We start from the raw sequence: 25,089 nt of genomic DNA on the forward strand, positions 1-25,089 counted from the left end.
CACATACTAACAATGCACTGTACTAACCATACAGGTAATTGCATGTTGCATGTGAAAAGTTTTTTAATAGTTGACATAGCCCTTGCCACTATTAAATGCGAGTGTTTTTGCGACAACCTGAAGAAGTGATTCTAGAGTTACGGACAAATAACGTGGTCATTTTTTAAAGGTTGTTATTCTGACTGATGCATTGATGAATTCCTGGAGTTTGTGATGGTTGCTCTTTTACAGCTCCCATTCATAAATCAGCAACTTGTCTGTACACCTCTTTTTTTTTGGATTAAACAATGAGATATAATGGTGAACTAGTGAGCTTTAGGTGTGCTGGTTGTTTTTTTTTTTTTTTTTTTTACATTGTGCTAACCCAGACTTAACAGTTTCCGCTGTTTACAGTCCCTTTGCTAAGCTAAGCTAACCTGCTGCTGGCTGTAGTTTAATATTTAGCCAACTGATATGAGTGGGATACATTTTTTCATTTAATGTGACATACATTATGTGACAAATAAGCATATTTATCACAATGCCAAACTGTTGCTGTAACATATTTTAATGAATCTTTTTGTACACGTTTCTATGTAATCATAGAATTTAGAATTTCACATATCCACAATGATATTCCTGAAAGTGTGGAGAAGGATTTGAAACAGCATTCAGATCATCATATGGATAGAAGTTTATAGAACATAGAGTTGAACAGTTTGGTATTCACTTTTTTGACCCATTAATGGTATTTTCAGCATCAGAATGACATAACTGGCATTTAGATTAATACACCAGTATGATTTACATGTAAATACTTCATACTCTTAGTAGCAACCATAACAGATAGCATAACTGATTAATTTCACATTTTCTGAAGGATAGATTCCAAGTAGAGCCTTGCTTTTGGTTAATGTACATATTTTCATACTGGACTAATCCTGGTTAAGACCTTGCATGGTACCAAACTGCAGCCTGAAAAGCTGCATATTGTATGTACATCACGTTTTGTTTTTGTGACTGATTCTTTTTTAAATCAACAATGGCTGATTGAATCAGATGGCGATGCACAATGACCACTGACTTCCTGTCCATGGATAATCTGGCTTCTCTCCTGGTTCAGTGTTGTCATTAATCTGAATTGGCTTCACTTTCCTTGGCCATGCTGAACTAACTAAAGCATCACCAGTTCAGTGCTTAAGTTGGAGACCCTGGTGAGAGCACACTTCATTTTTTGTACTTTCATCACAGAGACAATTTTCCACTCACAAATTCAAAAGAATTTTCAGCAGTTATTTCAGGTTTTTAATATAGTTTTTTAATTATCCCCTTAAGGTAGGAAACCTAAAGGAATTTATTTATAACTATTAAATTCTCTTACTTAGTAAGAGTTACTTATTATTAAACACTAGTGTTCAGCTTGATATAGATTTGTGGTCCTATTCCCTGTTCCCATTTGTGTGGCTGTTGCTACATTGCATAGTGTCCCCAATTCAATACTCAGGAAATGGGTTATAAGTTCAAAGATTCAGGCAGTGGTTCATTCTTAGTTAATACAAGCTCTCTGTGATCTGCCTAACAATTGTTTTGTCAGTTTGAATTTTTATCAGCCACCTGTCTGTTTCATACTCTACTCACATTTGGGAGAAAATGTTCTACAGTTGTTCTTACTCATGTTATCTTTTTGAGAAACTTATTTCTGCCCCAGTGGAAAAGCTAGATGGAATTTCCTGCAGAAGAACATTGTGATCGAACATGACAGGCGTGACTACCGAGGATTCCCAGCTAAAACATTCACTGCTGCGCTCATTTTCAACTCTGTGCAGTCATAGTATTACATGTTTGGCTATTACAAATCAAGAATGTATCAAAATGTTATTATTATTATCATTATCATTATCATTATCATTATCATTATCATTATCATTATTATTATTTGTTTTTTGTTTTATTGTGGTCTCATGGAGCTAACAAGCTTAAAGACAACATTTCTGTTATCATCTCTTCACTAACAGTTCTGTAGAAGATGTAGCAAACTGATGCTGAGAACTGATAGGAACAGGTTTGGTTATTAGGAAATATCTGAGGTAGTTACTGGTATCAACAAAATCATCAATTGGAATTAATAATTATGGGAACCTGTTGAATCGCACAGAGACTCGTGCATTCTCAGTTACATTGATATAACCTAGAGGTTAATAATATGGAGGAATAAACTGCTCAACATTCATTGTGGGAATCCAAAGGATGAAGAGATTTTTATTGTAGCGCACTCACGGTTTTATACATATGCATCACATGTCCCTATCAACACATATGATTGGCCATCACCTACTCTTTTATATCTTTTATAAAATAAAAGTTACTCCTGTACAATTGGGGGCATACCTATTCCATACATGTTAGCAGGACCACCCTTGGATCAGGGACCGATAACCAAGCTGTGGACGCAGTCTAAAAAAGGGCTGCTCACTTGTTGATGTCAATATTTGAGGACTGTTTTTAATTTATGAGGTGAAAAGAGAAGGGTTGAATTTCAGCAATTACTGTCACAAGCAACTGTTATCATAATACATAGCTATAACCATGAGTTACAATAACAAACATAAAACAACAAGCACTCACACTTGTGAATGTGTGTGTGTACATCTGTCTGTGTGTCTGTGTGTGTCACTGTGTGACTGTGAGGGAAGGGGTGACAGAGAAGACAAGATGGCAGATGTGAGTGGCAACATTACGTGAGAATTCATGATAGCAGGCAGAGCCGCAAGATGTGATTTATATGTCTCTGAGAACAAGATGGCATGTTATGCTACCGTGCTATTTGTGAATGGATGTGTATGAAGGCATGCAGATGTGTGCATGTGTGGGACTTACGCAATGGGAAACCAGGATTTGAATGAATCCTTTTTTTTAATTATTTACAATTTCTTCTCATGGCCATTTAACTTTGCTTTCCTGTTTACAAAAATCAAAACAGACATTCTTTTCTCCCATCCTGATTGTTTTGGTGAATAGCACAACAGGAGAGAAGGACTACAGCTTCTTAAGACACAAAGTATTACATGTGGGCACATACACAGTAAAAACAAAGTTAGACAAAGTCAGACAAAGTCTCTTAATATTCAACCACAAGGATTACATGAATAAATTGCATGATCATAATGGTCCTCAGCAAACACTGTTTCCAGTAAATAACTGAAATAAATTGAAATGAAATTCTTTACTTGCATATAATTAGATGCTTTTAGTGCCCATGAAAACCAAAAACAATGACCAAAGGAGACTGAAAGACTCATTCGAGCTGAGGGTAATTCATCGTTAATATTAAAACAGACATTTTACATACAAGATATTTTCATTCTATTGCATTTTTTTTCTCACCCACAGTAACACTCACTGTGATGAAAACTCTTGATCAGAAAAAATACAGTTTCTGATCTTACAGTTGACAAAATATTACAATGCATAGATTAACAGTCACTGCAGAAATACAGCACAGACTCAGCTCTGTCTACTGTGGAGACTACCAAACAGTTAACAGTGTCTTTTGTTGCCACCCATCCAACGTTGACATTGCGGTTTCAGGTTTGACACACACCTGAACAAATGCTGGCCCTGTGCATCCAAACCCTTGCTGACCCGTACAACAGTGCTTTCATTGTGAACCAACACCGATGTCCCAGCCTCAAGGCTGCAGCCATGATGTGTTTGGATCTGCTCAGCCCTGGGAGATACATGCACACAAAGAGTGACATTTAGAGAGACGGGCCAGCATCAGTCTCATGCAGATTAGTGAATCCCATTGTGACTGATATAGAGAACAAGTGTGAACACAGAATGGACACAGACACAGAGAAGGGCTGAGTGACATGGGTGCCACCAAGCCTGAGTCTTGTTTGGAAGCCAGCTCATTACAGCTCTTAACAATGCCTCCACTGTCATACCCTGTTCTTACTGTAGCTGTTCTCTATTGTCTCCAGCCGCTTATCGAAGATATCATTTTCCAGGCAAAGTGACATGAAATATCCCCAGAAGCCTCAACTGAACCTCCCATGCTTTCATACTCAAAAGCACACAAAGAAAGGACTCAGGTAGCGAGGAATGGGAGGACCAAAAGAGCAGGGCAAAGAAAATTAACAATAGGTATATTTATTTTTTTGAAGCTGGCATTCTAATGTAGTGTTACAAATGGAGCTTCCCTGTAGCACTGTGCTACAATACGCCAAAAGGGAGCCTGGGAGTTTGCCTTCACAGGCCTGGGGGGATGAGAGCAGATTTGGTCGCCGTGGCAGCTGGAGCCACCAACATTCGCGCTGTGTGCTGATCCTCGGATAGCGCCAGATGTGATTCCCTGAGGAAACCGCGCAGGCAGCTGAAGACTCACACACCATGCAAAGGCAAATATGGAGGGGTGGCATGCATACTGTATACACAGATACACATGGGCACACTCTCACTCAAACATTCTTTCTCCTCCCTCTGACACACACATTTATATAGAGTACATGCAGCAATCCTACACTGTCTTAAAGTTAATGGTATTAAGCAAAGGACTAACTGTGACCTTGCGAATTTAAGGACACAACACACTGACTGACAAGCATGAGGCTCATTAGAAATCAAAGCTGGATGTAATTATTTTATTCATGAATTAACTTCTAAACAAATCAGCTGTCTGCAAGGACTCCTTGAAGAAAGTTTTGTGAATTTTCTCTAATTCATTAATGCTTAACAAACTGTTTGTTTTGCAAATGAATATTTGCCACATTTATATAAAATAACAAAAAAAAAAAAGAATGAAAAGAAAATGAGCATTGACGTCTGTTTTTGTGAAACAGATGGTTTTCTGCAGAGTCGTCAGACAAAACTTTTGAAGCCAGCAGTAGCAGTGGAAGAAAAATAAATGAAACAACTGTTATTATCAAACTGTGTAATTATACCTACGTACTATAATTAAATAGTCTAACAATGAACTTTGCTGAAGATGAACATGTAATGCCAATGCATGAAATGAAGAGAAATGACACTGATTAATTCTGAAACTGCATTTGTTCACTTCTTACAAGTATTACGAAGGTGAATGTTGTGTTGCAGAGAAGTGGTGGTCTATGTGCAGCTTCCTTCTAAAGACATGACTTTCACTTGTGGTTTTCCACTCTAAACTCCATATCTGCCATTTCAACCTCAGTGGCAAGTCCTTTTCACCTGGCTGTTTTGGTGTGACCGTCCTCTGTCTGTGTGTTCCCACCTGAAAGGGAATGGTGCAAGTACAGTTTAGAGTTGTCTAGTAAAGTGGTCAAGTGGTCTATTTCATGAACTGTGTTAGTTAGAAAAAACTTGTCTCGCTTAATCACTCGCATAATTGTAGCCCACAATGATTTCACAGTGTTTTGCTAACTGAATGTGGGTGGTTAACGAGCCTCTAGGCTGTGCAGACAACCAGGAAGATTTGTCATTTTTGTTTTATTTGAATTTTTTCTTGTGAATTGCGGTCATGAATCAGAAAGCCAGACCTTGTTATGCTCTTAACAAACTCCATGAATTAAAGTAAGTTTTGAGTATTAGGCTAGAGGTGGTTCAGTTTAAGTAAATGAGAATTGTTGTTAGTAGAGCTCTCAGGCAGCAATGCACTGGCAGTATAATTTTATTTGGACAGGGCTTACGATGCTTTTTTGAATATTTCATGGAAGGTGGCAGTTAAAGGAAAAAGTTAACAAGCAGTCTTTCAATTCACCTGTTTGCCAACATATTTTGACTGGATGAAATGAGTAACGCAAAATGAAATAAAACCATTGCTCGAAAAAAAAAAAAAAGGTTGGAAATGTTTGAATTTGTGTTAATTCTTGATCACAAGATAAAGACTTCTTAAGCCCTCTTAAGAATGTTTATACCTGCTTTGAGAGCCTGGTCTCTTTCCTAGAGCATACCGACTTGGCATCTTGCACAAGGTACCGTTGATCATCTGCATGAGACGCACCAAGCTTTTAGCTAACTGTACCCCATCTGCAGCAATATTAGATGCTCAGAACAAGGTGACGTATTATAAAGGGCAAGAAAGTCCACGAATGGAGGACGGGAACTGCGGGAAGCCAAAAGTGAAAGCAAAAGTGAACGATCTTTCCCTGAACCTAACCAAGTGAATTTGGTACCTAAACCTAACCAAATTGTGGTCAACATTAATCATGTGTTAAAAAGGTTTTGCGGCAGGAAGGCTTTGTGTGTTGCTGGGATGTGAACATGTTCTGTAGTAGCAAAAAACTGTTTTTGGTTTTTCCTTTAACCCCTAAATCCTATTTTCCTATATGTTTGTGCCACAGGGAGAAAGCAGGTAATGTAGTGTCAGACTCGCAGTTGGTGTCCAAAAAGAATCCAATGGGAGAGAGTTTGACTGCTTTTTGCTGGTCATTTATTGTAAATGAAAGAAAATACAAGAATGAAGATGCAAATGTTTTAAAGACCATAAATTATTTCTATGGCAAGACAAAGGGAACAGGCTGCAGCAGGTTTCAAGCCCAAGCGCCATGCACAGCACGTTCACTCTGTTCACATACCAGGCGGTCAATGACGGTATCTGTGGGCCCGCCTTCTCCCCATCATGCTCTACCAGCAGCCAATTAAAGGGTGGCACTGTCACCACCTGTAGAGGATGCACACTCACGCAATTCCACCAAACAGAACAAATGAAGTGAATAATGTACAACATAAAAACTTAAATGCAGGTCCTACATATATTCTAATATTGATGTTGATGGGTTTACACTGGAGTAGGTTGAAAGCCCGCTGCATCTCACACAGATGTTCAATGGTACCTTGTGTGTCTGTGTGTCTTGTAACAAAGCATCAGAATATGATGCTGTGGGAAAGAGAACGGGTTGGCACAGAGCATCTCTTATTGCGAGCCTAAAGCTTTCAAAATTCTCCAAAAATCCTTTCATATGTTCTGTTTCAGTTAATAATAGTCTTGTATGGGGGGTATACACTTACCCATCATATGTGTCAGGAAGCTCTATTTATTTCTGGCCACATTTCAGTGTCACCAGACCACTCACTGTGCTGTACATTGTATGGACTGCACTGTCATTTCCAATGGCCTGTCCTTGTTTTCTCTGTATGGTAGTTCTTCCCTTTCAAAGCCAACATGTGATGATTGTGTTTGGCCATTTCGTGGTGTTGAGGGTGATCTCACATGAAAATGTGATGTCAGTGCATAGTGTTCGTCTGCAGCTGAATGAAGTCCTGCTGTGCTGTGTTTCAGGGTGACTCTATGCGGACCAACATCCAACTAGATTTTGGCGACGGTACAGCAGTGTCCTACTCTAACCTGAGCTGGACTGAGGAGGGGATCAAGCACGTGTACAAGTCTGCTGGAATATTCCGTGTCACAGCACTGGCGGAGAACACACTGGGTTATGATACCACGACACTTTTCCTGCATGTCACATGTAAGTGCTGCTGTTCACCACAGTCCAGATGAGAGACGAGAAGAGCAGACACATTTACTGCCCCGGGTCTCGCCTCTCAGGCCCTAATTTACTGGTGAATGTTGTTTGGATGGTATGCAGTCTGAAAGGAATGCCAGCACCCATTACTCAGGGGAGAAAATAGTGGCAGACAACTTTGTATTTTGGGGTGAAAAACATTTAGCCTTTACATTTACTGTTAAAGCTGTAACTGCTCAAAAATATGTAGTAATTGAATGCGGTTCAGGGTCAGTTATATCTGTATTTCATACTGAAACAAATGTTGTCCAATTCAACAGTCTTCATTATGTAGAAAATTCTATCTTTGTGATGGTTTTAATGTTTTTTTTGTTGACACTGCATTATAGAGGATGTAGTTCCTGGTGCAGTTGTATTGTGTTATACTGACAAGGATTTGTTATTATGTCCACCTCATTTATAGGAATGAGAGTAGGCTAAATAACAGAAACACCTCTCTGTTTAAGTCAATACAGTTCAACAGCATCACCAACTGCAGCCTCCAAAATGACCATATTTGAATCAGCATCAGTGTCACATTAGAATGCATTACACACACACACACACACACACACACACACACACACACACACACACACACACACACACACACACACACACACACACACACACACACACATATGTTAGCATTCAGAAAATCACACAAACATTGATCCTAAAGCAGCAATGCCTTCTTTTCATTTCTCTATTTTTTCCTAGCTCCAGGTGCTAAAATATGTTCAGACACACTGTTGATCCATACTAAACTCATCTGAAGTGAACTGCACTGACCTATACACAGGATGTTTGTAACATAGCAGCTGTGGTAAACACAAAGAACTTTTTGGGAGAAAGGTCATAACAAACTTGCTTATGCAAGGTTTCACTGGGGGCAGAAACGTAGACTGAGAAGTGCACTGCAACTAATTGCTAGTTATCTGCAGATGCAATGTCAGAACAATGGCTTTCTTAGCTGAATTTTCACAGCAGTATACATAATAAATTACAGCATCGTCATGCTTTCCAGCTGTATTCAGACAGCTGTAGAATGGTGTTCATTTTAAGTTTCCAAGGGAATTGAACAAGGCCCTTTTGTATTTCTGTCTTGTGAGTTCCTTTCATTAATTTCTTCAGCCCAGTTTAGTTTAACCTTTTGCTAGCCTGATGTTTCAACCAGTGTGAACTGTATTTATACTTTGCTGACACCAATCATTTTAGCTGGATTTATTTTACAGTGTAGGTGATGCTTTCAGGGGAAATGCCAAAAAAAAAAACCTACTACAGTGATTTCTCAGTTGAACATATTTAATACCAAAATACTTCTCTCATTCTCTCTCTCTCTCTCTCTCTCTCTCTCTCTCTCTCACACACACACACACACACACACACACACACACACACACACACACACTGAGCATCTCAAAGTGGGGATAAAGATTAGTTCTGGTTAAAGAGGATGAGCGCTAACAGAAGCGTTGGCGAGACGAACATCCCAGACCGCAGCACTACACAAACCTTTCGTTGGAGTTTTTCTACAAAAGTAGTGTATTACATCTGTCCGCGGCAGGAAACTTCATCCCTGAGATTAGTGTAAAGCAACCAAGACCCCTGTCAGGTCCTATTAGGTTCCTAGTGGGGAGGTTCTTAACATTACCCAGAAGGCATCCTGTCAGAAATACATGATGGCGTCAACATATTTAGAAAGGGGCTTTTTTAGGTGCACCTTAGTTACAGATCCACCAGGGCCTTTAAAATCTTTAGCTTTTCACCATTTTATATTGTCAGACAGCATTAGAAAATCATTTGATCAGCTGTCATTTCAAATTGCCCAAGACAACTTCTTGGTGATCATTTGCAGGGGTTGAGTTTGCTGTTTGGCAGGGCTATAAATCAAATGTGTTAACAAATAATTGATCAGGACAGACTGTGGTGACTATAATGCCTCACAAAACTTAGGTTTGTATATTCTAATGTTGTGTTTTTATCACTTGTGGGGACATTACATAGACTTACATTCATTTCCTGGAGCCTTACCCTAACCGTAATACCTTTGTATTGTATGCAGCAATTTCCTGTGAACAAATTTTGTTACTTTCTGATCCTTCTTTCCAGAGATATATGTAATAAGGCAGATGCTGTCCCCTTTTTGAGAACTCTAAGTACACTCATCTATCTATAATTAAAAACGTTGAGTATTTTCTCCCTCGCTCCATGTACTTAGGATCTGTGATATTGCCAATTGGCTTTTTCTTAACTGAATGAAAAGCACACTGTCAAATACGCATCATTACAAGTAGCCATGCATGATATCAACTCCTCTGTGGTGTTTCTGTCACAGGTCCAGTGGAGCATGTCCAGCTTCTAGCTCCCTTTGTGGTCATAAGGAACAAGGAGGTGAACATCACAGCAGTGGTCCTACCGAGCCACTCACGTACTGTCACTTACTTCTGGTGGCTAGGCAACAATACTGAGGTAATTCTTCCAGCATTAATACACATTTCAGTCTTAGTTTCTATTGTATGCTACTATCTGTTGGCTCTTATCTGTGTAATTTGAATTCATAAAAGCCAAGTCTTTTCACTCAGTTAAACATCACTATGAGCTAAAGACAAAAGTGTATACCTTTGAGAACACACAAAGGCACAGACAGTATGTGCATTGTGAGCTTCAATGAAAGTCCATTGAATTGAAAAAAAATAAATAAATAAATGTGGCACAGTTTGTTTCAATCAGTCATTGTGTACTTTCATCGTAATTCTTCAAACAAATTTTTCATCAAGACCAAAAGTGCTTTCAAACAGTGAGCAGTTGCCACTGCCAGCCTGCACACTGCAGGCTGCTACTATCAAATGAGTATGAGCTCATCACACAGCCACACAGAGTAGGTAAAAGCTTAAAATAGAGGAAATGGTTAGAAACATGACATGATCAATATAGCATCTTGTATCATAAATGTTGTTTATTGTCCAATACTGGATAATCAGACTTTGAAGCTGATGTTGCTCCCATACTGTTTCTCTTTATTGATCTGCGTTTTCTGCTGCTGAAGAGGTGTGTAATTTAAGGGAACTCAGATTCCAGCAAAATCAGCTTCTGTATTGTTTCCCTCGCTGTAGTTTGTCGCAGAAAGTTTAAAAAGTTGAATCCTAAAACTCCTAAGCAAAAATATACCTTCACAAGAGCCAACATCAGAAACAGGCCTTCTTGAAAGCAGCTGCAGCCCCTGTGTCCATGTAGCCTTTTCTCTGGCAGAGAGTGCTGGCAGGGTGCTGGGGAGTGCTGGGATGATGAGCTTATGAGGTGGGAGAAAAAAAAAAAAATGCTGCAAATGTGTTGTAAAAGGAAGCAGACTGACATAGCAAGGTAGCTAACGTAATGCTACGTTAACAGAGGGTTGACTGCACAGCTAACAACAAGCTTACTATGCAGAGGGTGATGAACAGACAACACTCACCAGCAGCAGTGTCCAGTAGAGTTCAATGGGCTTTTCTGTCTGTTATGATGTTTGTCTGACATAGTGTAAAACTGTGGACAGACGGACACAGCCAGAACAAGCTTCTTTTCCAATTTTTTGGTTACCAAGGTGACAACTCCCTTCCCATCTTGTATGATTGGTTGCTTGAAAAGGTGTGACAGTGAAGACACCAGCACCTTTCTGAGATGCTAAGATATTTTCAACTAGGAGCCCTCAGAGTGGTGGCACAAAATTGTCAGAAGACTCTGAAAAAAGATAGTGGGTGCAGTACTTTTTCTCCAGGCGGCCACATGCTGCTACGAATGCTCTCCTCTCACTGGAAGCAATTGAAAAAAGATGCTGGCACTCAGGAAAACACTATGGACACAGATCCTAAGAGTCTACAGCCAGGTAGCAGTTCTGTGAGGCTGCATTCAGACACTGCTAACATTCAGATGATTGTCATGTTCATGTTTAGCATGTTAGCATACTTACATTCACTCATTAGCAGTAGTACAGAAACAGAAAGTACTGCTGAGACTGATGGGAATGGTATTAGTATTGTAGGTATTTGGTCTTAAAACACAAAAGAATTGGATAAATCTCTCCAAGTTCTCACTGCATATATTAAGGGGACATAAATGTCTATAGAATTTAGAGGCAATCCATAAAACTGTTGTTGAGACCACAGTCAGCAAACTTCATCTTTTGGGGACCATGAATGTCTCACCATGGACCACCTTTAGAGCTGTACTGGCCAAAAAACAGTATTTTCAGATTTTAAGTCAGTCCACAGCTGACCTTAACACATTCTTGTTTTAAATACACTTCATCTTCTCTCAAATAAATCTCAGTTTTTGATCATCTATATGTCACACCACTATTGAATAAGGAAACCAGACTCAATCTCTGACGACAACCTGATGAAGGCAAGATAGCTGAAATTGTTTGATGAAAAAAACATGGCGTTCTGGAGAAGGGTGGCGCCACATGCTTGAGAAGTATGATTTTATACAGTGCCTGTACGTTTTGTGCTTGCAGCCATTGATAACCCTGGACGGGAGCATCTCTTACACCTTCTCCACTGAGGGAATGCACACCATCACAGTTCAAGTGGCTGCAGGGAACACCATCCTGCAGGATACAAAAACCATAGCAGTCAAAGGTCAGTCTTTGTTTTCTTATTGTGTGCTTGAGCTCATAACAACTATGAACAAGTCTGTACAACTGTCATCTTTTTAGTTCAATGATGTGTTCTAAAAATGCAGTTCTATGGAAAGCTGTTCAATACTTCAAAATACATCACTTTAGTCAGCTGTCGCGCTCTAACCCAGCCATGTGCAAACTGTTTCAGAAATAAAACTGCTCCTACTTGAGTAAAATATATTGCATTACTGTAAGAACCTCTAAAGAATATGTCTTCATTTGAAATGAAGTGATCCGGCAGCAAGTATCTGTAAAATGCAATGATTTATTACCAGTGGATGGGTTGGCGTAAAGCTGTGACATTTTCTAATTATCTAGAAGTGCATCTGGTACATTTAGCCAAAGGGAAGTGCAGGGGATATGAGAAACCCTCTTCTTTTCATCAAGTGTTAACTACCTGAAACTCAACTTGAGCAAAATGACAGTTGGCACAGCTGCCTGAGAATAATGCCCCCGGATCCGAGTGAATTAATGGCTGATTCTCCCCCGACTCTCCTCGACAGAATTCTTCAAATCTCTACTTTTATCTTTCTCCCCTAATCTGGACGAGTTCAACCCCGACATACCCGAGTGGAGACAGGATGTGGGGAGAGTAATTAAGAAGGCTCTGCTCCAAGTGAGTGATTTTCATTTTCTTTGTCCTTCCCACTCTCATCCTCCCATCCCTCTGTCTGTCTTTAGCTGCTTTCCTTTCTGTCTTTTATCTCCTACATTCTTTCTCAACCTACTATTTCTCAATTATTTCCTACACCCCTATTACCTTTGCTGCCCAATACTCCGGGCTCATTGACGCGGCAAAAAAACGCCCTCGGGCCACCCTGTGATTCATCATCAGACAGGTGTGAAGACGCCTCTGCTTTCCTTCTCTCCCAAGACGGCTTCATGAGCGCTGATTCCTTAATTTTAAAACTCAGAGTTCAGAACTTCAAGCGTGGGGCTTGTAAGGCACTTACGAGTAACAACATCTGTCACAGTGTCTAATCTGTGTGTGTGTGTGTGTGAGCATACTTGAATGTAGGTGGGGTGTAAGTGCTCTCGGTGTGTGTGGGAAGCTCACCCATCATTGTTAAGTGCTACTCATCTCCCCATTCACAGCTCATGAATCGCGGACTGCGTTTGGTTGTGCTGTGCTCTTGGCCATCATACCAACATATTGAGTGTCAGAGCTGCAGGTGGGCGCTTTTGGAGGAATGTCTAAATGTGTGAAGGGGATCTCATGAATAACCCGGATAACCTAGACTCAGGCCAGTGCTTCTGAGCTGATTGATCTCCCTTTTCCTGGACTTTGATGTGATCTAAAGAAAAAACAATTTGCTAAGAAAACAAGTTATTCCTTCCAATACTGTTTAATTTCAAAATATATAGTTCAAGAACAGAGGTGACATGTTTCTGCTAAATTACTTACAACAAATCGATGCTAACAACCATGCAGTCACAATGGTTTTGTTTATGTTTGAACTCACTCGACTGAGGACGTAAATTTTACTCTTCGATTAATCACAGGAGTTATTGATGTATTCTAGAGCTATTCTAGCCTTGTGTGCTTCACTTATCACAGAGATTGGCATGAAAACTGGCATGGTCTGAGCCATGGTTAACTCTTGCAGTATGTGCATGAAATTAGTGATGTGTCGGTCGCAAACGAAACGTCTCTCGGAGTCGGCTCTTTGAAGTGGACGATCGGAGTTTGTTGATTGGTCAACTACATGACGTGTGAAGCTTCAGTGTGTACGCACTGAGCAGGAGGGGGAGGGGCGGGGGTTACAGACACAGCGCGCACACACACATAGAGCTGACAAAACGCTGATATATTTTTAAAATTTTGATATAAAATTAATATTAAAATTTGATATAAAGTATGTTTTGTACATTAGTAATTAATTTTACACCTAATTTTACATTATTTTGGTAATAAATTAATTTGAGCAACAAAAAATCTGAGGAGCCACTTGGGTTTTATTGTGTGTCTTTATTTTGGTTTGACAATGTGTTACCATTTGTCTCAGGGCTGCATTGTCCAAATTAAAGTTCAGGTCTGAAGATTAATCCAGTTATGTTCCACTTCACAGCAGGTTAAAAACAGAAGTGGAAGACCCTCCAGGTAAAAACTGCCATGGAGCCTGAGACTTCCATTGAGCCTGAAGCTCCAGGTTCACTGTGTGCGAAGGTTTATTGGTGTATGAGTAATGCATGCAGTGAGTTCAAATCTACTTTTAAGGCTGGTATTGTTCCAATTCATATTTTGCTTGCATCATGGTACGCAGGACGATTAAATGTGTGGTTAAATTATACATTTTGCATTTTTGAGACTGTATTAAAAAAGCTGATTTCTGGCCATCTATGCATTGAAAGAGTCATTGGTTACTGGAAACTGGCCATAAAGATCTTCCTAACATGATTTAAGTGTAAGTGATGGGAGGCTAAATCTAGTCCTTGTTCTGTGCAAAATTGTATTGTAAAGTTTATCTAATATGAAACTTAAGCACTTCAATTCAAGTGAATATCTTGCAATGTTACAGTCTTTTAAGGATAAATTCCCCCGCTGTGTTTCCCCAGACAGCCTTTCCTTTCTGAGCTGCAGTGGAGTGACAGGAAAACAAAGAGCTTCACATAAACTTTGGAATGTATTTTTACACTAACACGAGGACTGTGGATTTTATCCCCCATGATTTACATTGAAACTGATTTGGGAACAGGTCTATTCAGGGCCAAAATGAAAAGGAGTGATTACAGCATGCAAAACCTGCTGTTTATACGAATACCTGACATTTGTGAATCATTTAAGATGGACTTATAAGAGTGTGAACATGTCTTTTAATGTATCTGGTACATAATGTACAGAGAATGGAGGCAATGACTGATCAGTAGAGTTCTACAGGTCACTTTCATTTTAGCCCCAGGGCCCCTCACCACCAGACTAATCTGGCCCTGGCTAAAAACATGAGTAAGTCTTCCTGCATTAGCACACATACTAAAAGCTTTAAAATAAAGTACCCAAACACTGCATATTGTGATTGATGTCAAGTTCCTCCTCTTAAAAAAAATAAAATAAGAATAACTGTCGGGTTCAACTACTTTTCTCCTCAATTTCATCACCTCCCACTCTTGACTGCACTCTGTTGACAGCATAGTCTTCTCTTTTTTGTCACGTGGGCGTATCTTATTTACTGAGGAGCAACTCTAATCTACAAGAATCAACAATTAGAATTTGTGAACTGATTCAAAATGATAGGAAACATGAATCTTGACTCTGACCTGACCCTCTTTCTCCTCTCACACCCAGCTGCCCCGTTAGTGATGAGGACAACTTTTATTTTATAGGAAAACTACAATGTACTTAAATCGGTTCACTCAGGTAGTCTAAGCAGGTACATGCAGTTTCAGTGCTACAATACACATTAGAGGGATCTACAAGTGATCATAATTCTGATATTACAATTCTTAAGCATCTTTGCACAGTCTCCCTTTGAAGGAGACTCTGTAAAATGGAACAGTGCATGAAAATGGTGAAAGTTTCAATGTGTGCTTTCTTTTTTCTTTCTTTTTTTATATTAAATTAAATTCCACTTGGGGCTGACGTGTCACTTTTTGTACCCATCTTTCTCCTCTTTTCCTCCTCTTTATCCTTTAGAATCTCACATCAGCTACTACTCATATGAAAGGGAGGTAGATCTGTTTATGAGGCTGGAGCTGACACAAAGTTCATTTCCAGACAAACATATTGTCCGAGTGGTGACAGGAAGGGTTATTTTTCCTCTATTTTGTTATGGTTGAGATCTCTTGCTTGAGACAGAGGCCAGTCTACAACTGATGGCTTTTCAACATAGTAAACAACTCCCCAATAATAAAACAGGAGATGAGAGAGGGAACAACTTGCAATTAAAGTCAAGGTCCATTTAACTGAGGTGCCGTGCCGTGTATCCCTGCTGCTGAATCTTTCAAGTCATGACTTTGCACTTTTCACCTAGGCTCATTTTGATGCTATTGCCTCTTCTGGTCCTGAATGCACATTCAATGGTGGAGGTTATTTCATTCCACTCTGACTATCTTCAGCCACCTCCCTCTCACATTCCCTTAACGTTTCTCAGTTTAAACTCATACAGTTTACAATGTTCATACTCCCCCATAGCTTTCCTTGAAGGTTAATGCAAGCTATCAAGCGATCATCTCCTTATTGCTTCCCCAAAGGCACCAAAGTACTTTCTCATTCAACTGATGCGTGGTAAATCATGCAGAACAATGTGATATTTTCATCTTTTCACTGTTTCAATTCATCAATTATAGTGTTGATAATTAACTTACTTTTAAATGGCGGGAATGCATGTTGGGTTTTAAAAGATTCCCCATCACAAGAACTGAAATACAATCAGGAGTTCCATTAACGTCAGGGTTCATTTTAGAAGTACTTAAGCTGGAGTTAGCATTAGCACTGGTTTAAATCATCAGTGAGCAGAGGTAGTGTTATACTGCATACCCTGGTGTGGGGAGCAACACTCTTAGCATGACTTATGGAATGAGAATGCTCGTCAGTTTGTCACTTTGTCCACCATTTCAGCCCAGATCAAAATATCTCAACAATTGTTAAATGAATTGTCATGTTGTTGTCAATTTTGGCATGATGAGTCATGGTCCCCAGACAATGAATCCTGACTGATGGATTGCCGTGAAATTTACTGCGGATATTCAAGGCCTCAGTGGATGAATCCTACTGACTCAGAAACAGAACTTATTGTCAAGGAGGTTTTCGTCAGCGCCAATAGGCAGTAGCGGTCGATGCGCCGTCTATGGTCTGGTCCTACCGGTCCATCCCTCAGGTCGAGTCCCCCTAGTGGCCTGGCGCACTTCCGTTTTGTGGAGTGAATTGGCAGCGTTTCTCTCTTGCAGTTGTTCTGGGGTTGTGTGTGTTTTGATATTTGCAGCATTTTTCTTTCGCATTTGTTTTGTGTGTTTGTAAGTTTTTGCTTCTGCTTCATTTCTGTGATTGCAGCATTTTTCTTGCAGCGTTTTTCTGTTGCATTTGTTTTATGTATTTGTGTGTTTTGGGCTTTGCATTGTTCCTGTGTTTGCAGCGTTTTGCCGTTTGCGCCGCATTTGCCCTTGTTGGCCACCGTAGTTTTCAGTTACAAGGAAATTGCTTGAACATAGTTCAAGAAAATATAAAATAAAGGAGTAAGTACAACAAGTCAAGAAAACATAAAGAAAAACGAGTTTCCAGTTACATAGGACAATAGAATATGTTAACATACAATTAGTTGACTGGAATGAATTAGGGGCTGCACGGTGCCTCACAGCAAGAAGGTCGCAGGTTCGATTCCCAGGTCGGGCCTTTCTGTGTGAAGTTTGCATGTTCTTCCCGTGCATGCGTGGGTTCTCTCCAGGCACTCCGGCTTCCTCCCACAGACCAAAAACATGCTCATTAGGTTGATTGGTGACTCTAAATTGCCCCTAGGTGTGAGTGTGAGTGTGAATGGTTGTGTGTATGTGCCCTGCGATCGGCAGGCGACCGGTCCAGGGTGTACCCCGCCTCCTGCCCGTCAACAGCCGAGATAGGCTCCGGCCCCCCGCGACCCCGAAAGGGATAAGCGGCATAGAAAATGGATGGATGGATGGTATGAATTAGATTTAATACATCCATTCTTGGTCCACAGATAATTGATCCTGGCTTTTTTACAGCACTACCATCAGGTCAAACATGTTTGGGTCAGGCTGAATGTCTCAACACCTGCTGGATGAGGTTCAATGAATTATGGTTCATGTACTTATGCTTCCCAAGCAGTGCATTGTAATGTTTTTTGTGATCACTTATCTTTTTGTCTAATGCCATCATCAGATCAAAGTTTTTATTTGTCCAATATGTTGGTTTATGACCCAGTACTTGCAAAACTAATGACATTTCCATTAGCCTCATCCGTATTTTGTTCATAGTGCTTATTTGCAAATATCAGCCATGATAACCATGCACCATGCGCAGCAGGTAGTGCACATGCCGCAAGAAGGTCGCCGGTTCAATCCCCAGGCGGGGCTCTTCTGTGTGAAGTCTGCATGTCCTTCACGTGCATGCGTGGGTTCTCTCTGGGTACTCCGGCTTCCTCCCACAGACCAAAAACATGCTCAACAGGTTAATTGGTAACTAAAATATATTGAGCAGGAACACTGGATTATTCTGATGAAGTAGTATCTAAATATCACATAGAATTGCTGAAAAATGACATCTCATCTCAAATGGTTTATCTATATTAAATCTAATCTCAAACATATAAAAGTAAAACTGAGTTGGGCAAGTAAAAAAATGTACTGTGACTGTAGGGGCGAAATACCTTTCAGTTTGCATGCATATGGTTTCATTTCTGTGCTGAGAGCCTCTAGAGGTTATCTTCCTCAAATAGTATTTCTTCAAATAAACTTGCAGAATCTTGCACACTGGAATCTTTGTATCAGACCAAATTGAGCTAGGCTTCCCTGCAGCAGGTAACCTCGCCTTCATCATTGAGTGTCTCACCTCTCTTTCAGCTTGCCATCCCAATCTGCTTTTTTGTATCCACCAATAAATTTGCAGAGCATCAAAAGGGAGCACTCCAAAGCGGCCACCCAGCTTTTTAAACTAATGACTGATTGTGATGAGAACAAACATGGTCAAAGTGTATTGATTTTTTTTTTCAGGGGCTATTGCCTCTTCTGTCATCCTTTTCACTTTATCTCCAACCTCGTCCGCCTCTTCTCTCATTGCAAGTCATGCCCATGGTTATCATTTGTCCACTACTTTGGTACTCAAATAGTGATTTCTGTGCTTGATAATTGATGTGCTTTGGCTACCCAATCCATTGTCCACCCAGGCCACTGAGAAAACATAAAAACATCACAGGCTCTAAAATGAAGAGTGATCACCAGCCAGGCTCTGCCTCCCTTGCTTGTATAAGCTGGTTAAGGGCTAAGGGCTTAGAAATTGCTTTTCTGGAAACAAGACCAGAAACAGTTGTTTGGCTTCACCTTTTTTATCAACACAAAAATAAGCTTTTGACATCCCTGGAAGCTGAGATTAAGTCAGAAAACTTTAACCAAACCGTTTGATTTCACCTTTTGTTTGTTTCAAATAAACTAGTTATGTGCCTGAAGGCAGTCTGAACATTGACATGCAGTTATTGTAGCCTTCATTCGTCCCTGTCCTGTGAGAGCCTTGTATCTCCAAAATGTAAACTACTCATAAGCTCATAAGAAAAAAAAAATTCCCTTTGTGAAAGTATCTTCAAACTAATCTGAAGTGTTGGAGGGTTTAATTGGCTCATGAACAAGGGTCATTTTCGAATCCAAAAAAAACAACAATTGTCTCTGTTCTTTCCCAAGAAAGTAGGGTGCTCTCACATTTGTCAGCTAGACATAAAGGTCATTTTGCATTCAACACTCTGTCTCCTTGCATCTCTCATTCTGTTGCTATTTGCGTGTTTCACCCTGTCTTTCTATCAGATCTCTCTCCATCTCCCTCTTTCCATCTCTGCCTCTGCTCTTCTCTGTCTCACAGGGAAAACAGTTACCTGAATGTACAGCTACACTCTGAGGGTTGAGTCTCTGTAAGATACTAAAATTGAATTAAAGAGATATGCAGGAGTTCAAGTTTATTTTTATAAACTGTACTAGATTTCATTGATTTACTGTACAAAACAGGTGAATTTGTAGTAAATCTATTTGAACTAGTGCATTTTCCAAGGTTTGCACTGACAAATTCAAATAAAACTAAAATACAGCAGATCTCCTCCTGACTATACAGTGACTATACATTGTCGGTATCAAAGTCATCAAATAACAGAGAATGTGTCCAAAACTGAAAAAAAATAAATAAACCACATCACATCATCAAATTAATATTTAGTAGTCTTGCCTTTAGCACGCAGTAGAGCTCTAATCCTGGCTGGCACGTTCCCCACGAGCCTCTCACACTGTTGAGTAATCTTGTCCCATTCTTCTTGAATTACTGCTTTTAATTCTTCTAAATTCTTTGATTTACGCTTTGAAACAGACCTTTTGATAATCACAACAGATTTTCAATGGGGCTCATGTCCAGGGATTGAGCTGGCCACTCTAAGACCTGGATACTGTGCTCCTGCAGTCAAGTCCTACTGGCCCTGGATGTGTGGCAAGGGGCATTATCTTGTTGAAACGTCCAGTTTTGATCTCGATGGAACAGTGCACATGCAGAAGGGAGCATTTCGAAAATGGCACAATACTTGGCAGAGTTCAATGTGCCATCACAGACAGTGAGATGACCAACACCAGCAGCACTCATGCATCCCCAAACCATGATACTGCCTCCACGTTGCTTGACAGTAGGTACTGTACATGCTAGAGATAATGCTTCGCCTGGCCTTCTGCATATCCTCACATTAGCAGGAGGAAGATAAAGCTGGAAACTGGACTCATCTGACCACAGAATCTTCTTCCAGTTCCTGGCTGTCCACTTCATGTGTGCTTGGGCCCAACGACGCCGGGCTAACCTCTGTCTCTCATTGATCAGGGGCTTCTTTACAGCCTTGTAGGACCTTAAGCCATGATCTAAAAGTCGGCCACGTACAGTGCAGGTGGAACACTGGACACCAGTTTGGTTTGACCACTGCTGCTGAAGCTCCTGTGATGTCATTTAACGGTTTTCCCTGCACCTATGGATCAGGATGTGGTCATTTCTTGCTGAAGAAAATCCTTGGACGCCCAGATCTTGGTTTGTCTTCCAAGCTGTTGGTTTGACTGCATCTGCACTTCCTGGCTATCTGGTGGCAGCTGTACCCTTCCTGGCTGAGAATCTTCAGGCGTGTTTCCTGCTTTAGGTTCCTCGTTTTAGCCATTTTTGTCTCTGAAGAACTTTCAAATGTGCTGGCTTTATATAGACATGAAGCACGGCAACAAAAATTGTGCCTTTTAATAAAAAGCACGACCTTCATTAATGGATCACTGGCACCAAAATGACCCAATAATCAAAATTTCTTTTGTATTTTTATGGAACCAATCAATTTTTAGTTTTTAATGGCTTTTTTTAGTTTTAGTTTAGTATTTTGGCTGTGACTGTACTAAAAGAAATTGTACTTGAAGACCTAAGAGTGATTCTTAACGCAATATTTCACAAATGCATGGGGTGTCCGAAAACTTTTTTCCACCACTGTACAAGCAAATCAAACTAAAATAATCTTTGCTGGACTTTGCGTCAGTGAGCTCCGACTATATAGTGACAGATAGAAACTGTTGCTTGAAGATGCTCACTAACATCTGAACCATTACTTTCTGCCTTGTGTTCACTGTATACAACCACTCAGCCTTCAACAGGGACTAACAGGCAGGCATTTATATCTTGACTGAGTTTGAGTACATAATTACATTCTCTCTTAAGATTAAAAAGTAACTCTTCATGGAAGATTATATTGAATCATGCAATTTCTGAACAGGGATAGATCTACATCTTGCATTTGAATGTGAAGCACATGGACTTCACTTGGAATGAAATGTGCTTTGTGAATGAAACTGTCTACCCTTGCATTACCATGATGCATATATTCATCCATGGCTGTTAAGGAATGGTTGTTACACATAAACTTACGAACTACTAACTACTGTTGTTGCCACAGGGAGTGACCACAGCAACCACGCACCACTTAAAGTGAACCCTGACATATAGTTCAGACAGTCAACTCAAGTTTGCCACTACAGTCACACGGCATACTCCTCTCACTTCAACATGCATAATGCATCCATACACTCTTGTGTATGGCAGCATGCTGTGGGGAGTGAAAATACATACATTATATTCAGAAAATAATCCTTTCCATGCGATTTTGCTGACTGAAATGATCTTGGTGTGTGATTTCATGTATATTTTGAATCGATGATGATGGTATGATGTGATAGCTAATAAGGCATATTTCGGCTTTGTCACAGGTGTCTGACTTTCCTGACGAGCAGGTCTTGGTAGCTGTGTTCCCTGGAGTTCCAACAGCCGCTGAGCTCTTCCTGTTACCTCACAAGAACCAATCAGCGGGCAAGAAAAAGAGTGAGGAGGAGCTAGAGCAGGTGTGGGCAACTATGATTGGATTTTATATCACAAATTGTTGAAATTCTATAGATTACTCTATTAAAAAAGAAAAAAAAAAGTGACTACAACTGCTCTTACCATGTAAAAACACTGTTTGTTTTTAACAGGTATCTGACATAATTGTAAGTGCGCTGAACCAAAATTTGGTGGAGTTCGAGCTCAAACCTGGTGTAAGGGTGATTGTGTACAACACACAGTTAACACTGGGTAAGAAACATTTGCTCTCACTGCTTTCAACACCGCCATTCATTTATCAACCATAATATTAACATGCAGTAATAATTTAATAATGGCATAGCATTTTCTATTTTTCATTTTGAAGTGCCAAGAAAAGGAACTGTAATAACCATGTGTTGACAACAAGATTTTTTTTTTTTTTTGGTCCATCAATTAAAATTCCTGTCAGTCTGCCTCCATCCCAGGCAAAAGAACACAGGGGAGTATGGGTGGGGTGTGATTTTAAGTGGAGCTCCTTGAGACGAGGCATCTTTTATGCCTGCCATCAAAAGCTGAACATCTGTTCTATTTCTTTTATAGCCATCCAACCACAAAATGAGTGTTACACTGAGTATAATTATGTTGATTATTTAGTCCTTGAGAAAGAACACTGTACAATTTAAGGGCATTAGCAGAATTCAGAATCAGCAGAGTCAACAGCACTGTTAAGTTCTTAACTGCTGGAAAAGGGAAGGTTGGTTGACATTTTGAGAAATTCAAATGCTCTCCTGCCAAAAAACAAATTGCTGTGATACGTACCAAATCAATGCTGGATTCATGGAGGCACACTGACTGTAAATAATGTGGATAGTATGGAAAACTCTACTTTTTATTGGCTTGTGCTGTGTTAGTCCTCCACAACTCCTGTGTCCCACTGCTGGACAGATCTTACATTGTATTCATTGCTTGGCTGGTTTCATTAGGCACACAGTCTCTGGAGGCACACAGCCATGAGTTGTCTGTAGCTCAAAGTGCCAGGTATTAACAGCCTGGCATGTGCTGCTCTGTGACGTTTTGTGGTGTGCTGCACTCCAATGACATTGGAGGTATACCCAGCTGGATCTTTATATTTCGCCTCCCAAGAAAAGGTCTAAAAAGCCTTCAAGCTGCTTGAGAAAGGTCAGCATTATACACACTGCTGTCTCTGAGCTGAAGGGCTCACAAGTACTACAGTAATATTGGAAACTGTAGTGTGACTTCTGCAACGACAGCCATGCACTCTTCAAAATAAAGATAGGAATTTAAGGTGGAGGCCTTGTGAGCAAAACCAGGTACTGTGACATCAATCAAAGTGCTTGTTTTGTTGGGTTTGTGTTGCTTGTTTGAAATGTAAGTGCATTTAACCATTTCAAATCCATGAAATATAGGAATTACCTGCTGCTGTCTTCTTTGCCTAGCAATTGAAACAGCAATTTCACACTACCACAACTTATGACATTTGAGATATTAAAAATAAGAGCATCATCTCACGGTGTGCACTGTCGTGTATATTTACAGTACTCAGTATCAGCAATGGAATTCATTTCCTGGCAAATAAACATGGTTTCTATATCATTTCAGAGGCAGAATGGTGATGTGACTGTAGTCAGGAAAATGAAAAAGATTGCAATTTGCATGTTGATAAAAGAAGATAAGATAATTTGAAATAAATATTTTTAACACCCTCTCCGATCTTCTCCTAAAATGCTAAAGTGATTATAGCATATATAAGTATATAAACTTAATCATTAGGAGTAGACCACAAGATACCTTGTGTAGCTGTGACCACTAGTACCTCAAAGGAGCAATGTTGTTAGATCCCTATTGGTATTGTATACGCAGGATACACATTCCTGTCTCGCACCACTCTGCTGATCAACAGATAAAAGAAGCATGGCAAAGGTAAAGCTAGCAGACATGGATGTAAGCAATCCACGATTTAAAACAGGCACTATTCAAATATTGTTCAATATTTTGTGTTTTAGTGAGGAAGGAAATGAGTGTGTGTTGAGTGTGTCAGGCCTCACTAGACACACACAATGTCTTTTTTCATGAGAGGCAATGAATGTGAACCTCCAGAGCAGACCTTTAAATAACATTATTCACGTAAATGGACTGGATATAGCCTAATGCTAAATTGCCAAAAACAAAACAAAACAAAACAAAACTTTTGCTGGAAACCCTTTTATATGCAGCTACTCACAGAGTTTCCACCAACCTGACATCACTTAAGCCAACTTGCTGTTATTTTACATGGTTTTACTTTATCATTCATCATTAACATCATTATGATGTAGTTTGTTAGGAACTGTATCGCTGCATAGGTGGAAACCATCCTCCTGTGTACCAGATGTGGCCAAATGCCAAAACTACCTTGCTTATACTGCATACAGTTTTCAAAAGAGTGTCTTCTAACAAGTTTACTTAATTTTACTGAATTTTTCCTCAGCTTTACTTTATTTTGCATTTGCGGCCACCTGTTGTAATAAACCTACAGATTATCATCACCTGAATCTGCAGCTCCCCTCGGCATTCCAGAGCTTTATAGTGAGTTTCAGCTCATTGTTCAGCTGTCCAGCTCCAACTTCACTGTTTCAATTCACTCTCACCACGCATATAACTTGTTTTCAACTGCAACAGGCAGCTATAAAACCCACTGCACACTACCTGCTCAAGGAAGAAGCAGACAGACAGAGTTACAGACTAGTCCGTGACACAGCGGAGCATTAAGAGGCTAAAGAGTCAGGAGTTGTTGGAGACCAAAGACAGAGCTAAAAGAAAGTCAATATTGAACTTACATTTAGAAGATGGACACAAACCACTCCAGATGAATGGTAATGTTGCTCAGTAACTGCAGGATTTGTAAATAAGCTGTATTGTATTAAACTTGTTTCGGCTACCTCCAAGTGGCCAAAAAAATCAGT

At 40.0% G+C, this 25,089-nt stretch overlaps 1 protein-coding gene across 1 annotated transcript in view; it reads left to right on the top strand.

Moving 5' to 3' along the window:
- Nucleotides 1–25,089, top strand: part of sorcs3a (sortilin related VPS10 domain containing receptor 3a) — a 215,085-nt gene that overhangs the window by 180,916 nt on the left and 9,080 nt on the right. Inside the window, exons 19-24 of the mRNA XM_070972419.1 lie at nt 7,238–7,424; nt 9,799–9,932; nt 11,956–12,079; nt 12,624–12,736; nt 22,036–22,167; nt 22,297–22,396. Of these exons, the coding sequence (XP_070828520.1) occupies nt 7,238–7,424; nt 9,799–9,932; nt 11,956–12,079; nt 12,624–12,736; nt 22,036–22,167; nt 22,297–22,396 (790 nt within the window). The remainder of the gene's footprint in view (nt 1–7,237; nt 7,425–9,798; nt 9,933–11,955; nt 12,080–12,623; nt 12,737–22,035; nt 22,168–22,296; nt 22,397–25,089) is intronic.

This window comes from Chaetodon trifascialis, chromosome 2, assembly GCF_039877785.1.
Source record: "Chaetodon trifascialis isolate fChaTrf1 chromosome 2, fChaTrf1.hap1, whole genome shotgun sequence".
Taxonomy (NCBI): domain Eukaryota; kingdom Metazoa; phylum Chordata; class Actinopteri; order Chaetodontiformes; family Chaetodontidae; genus Chaetodon; species Chaetodon trifascialis.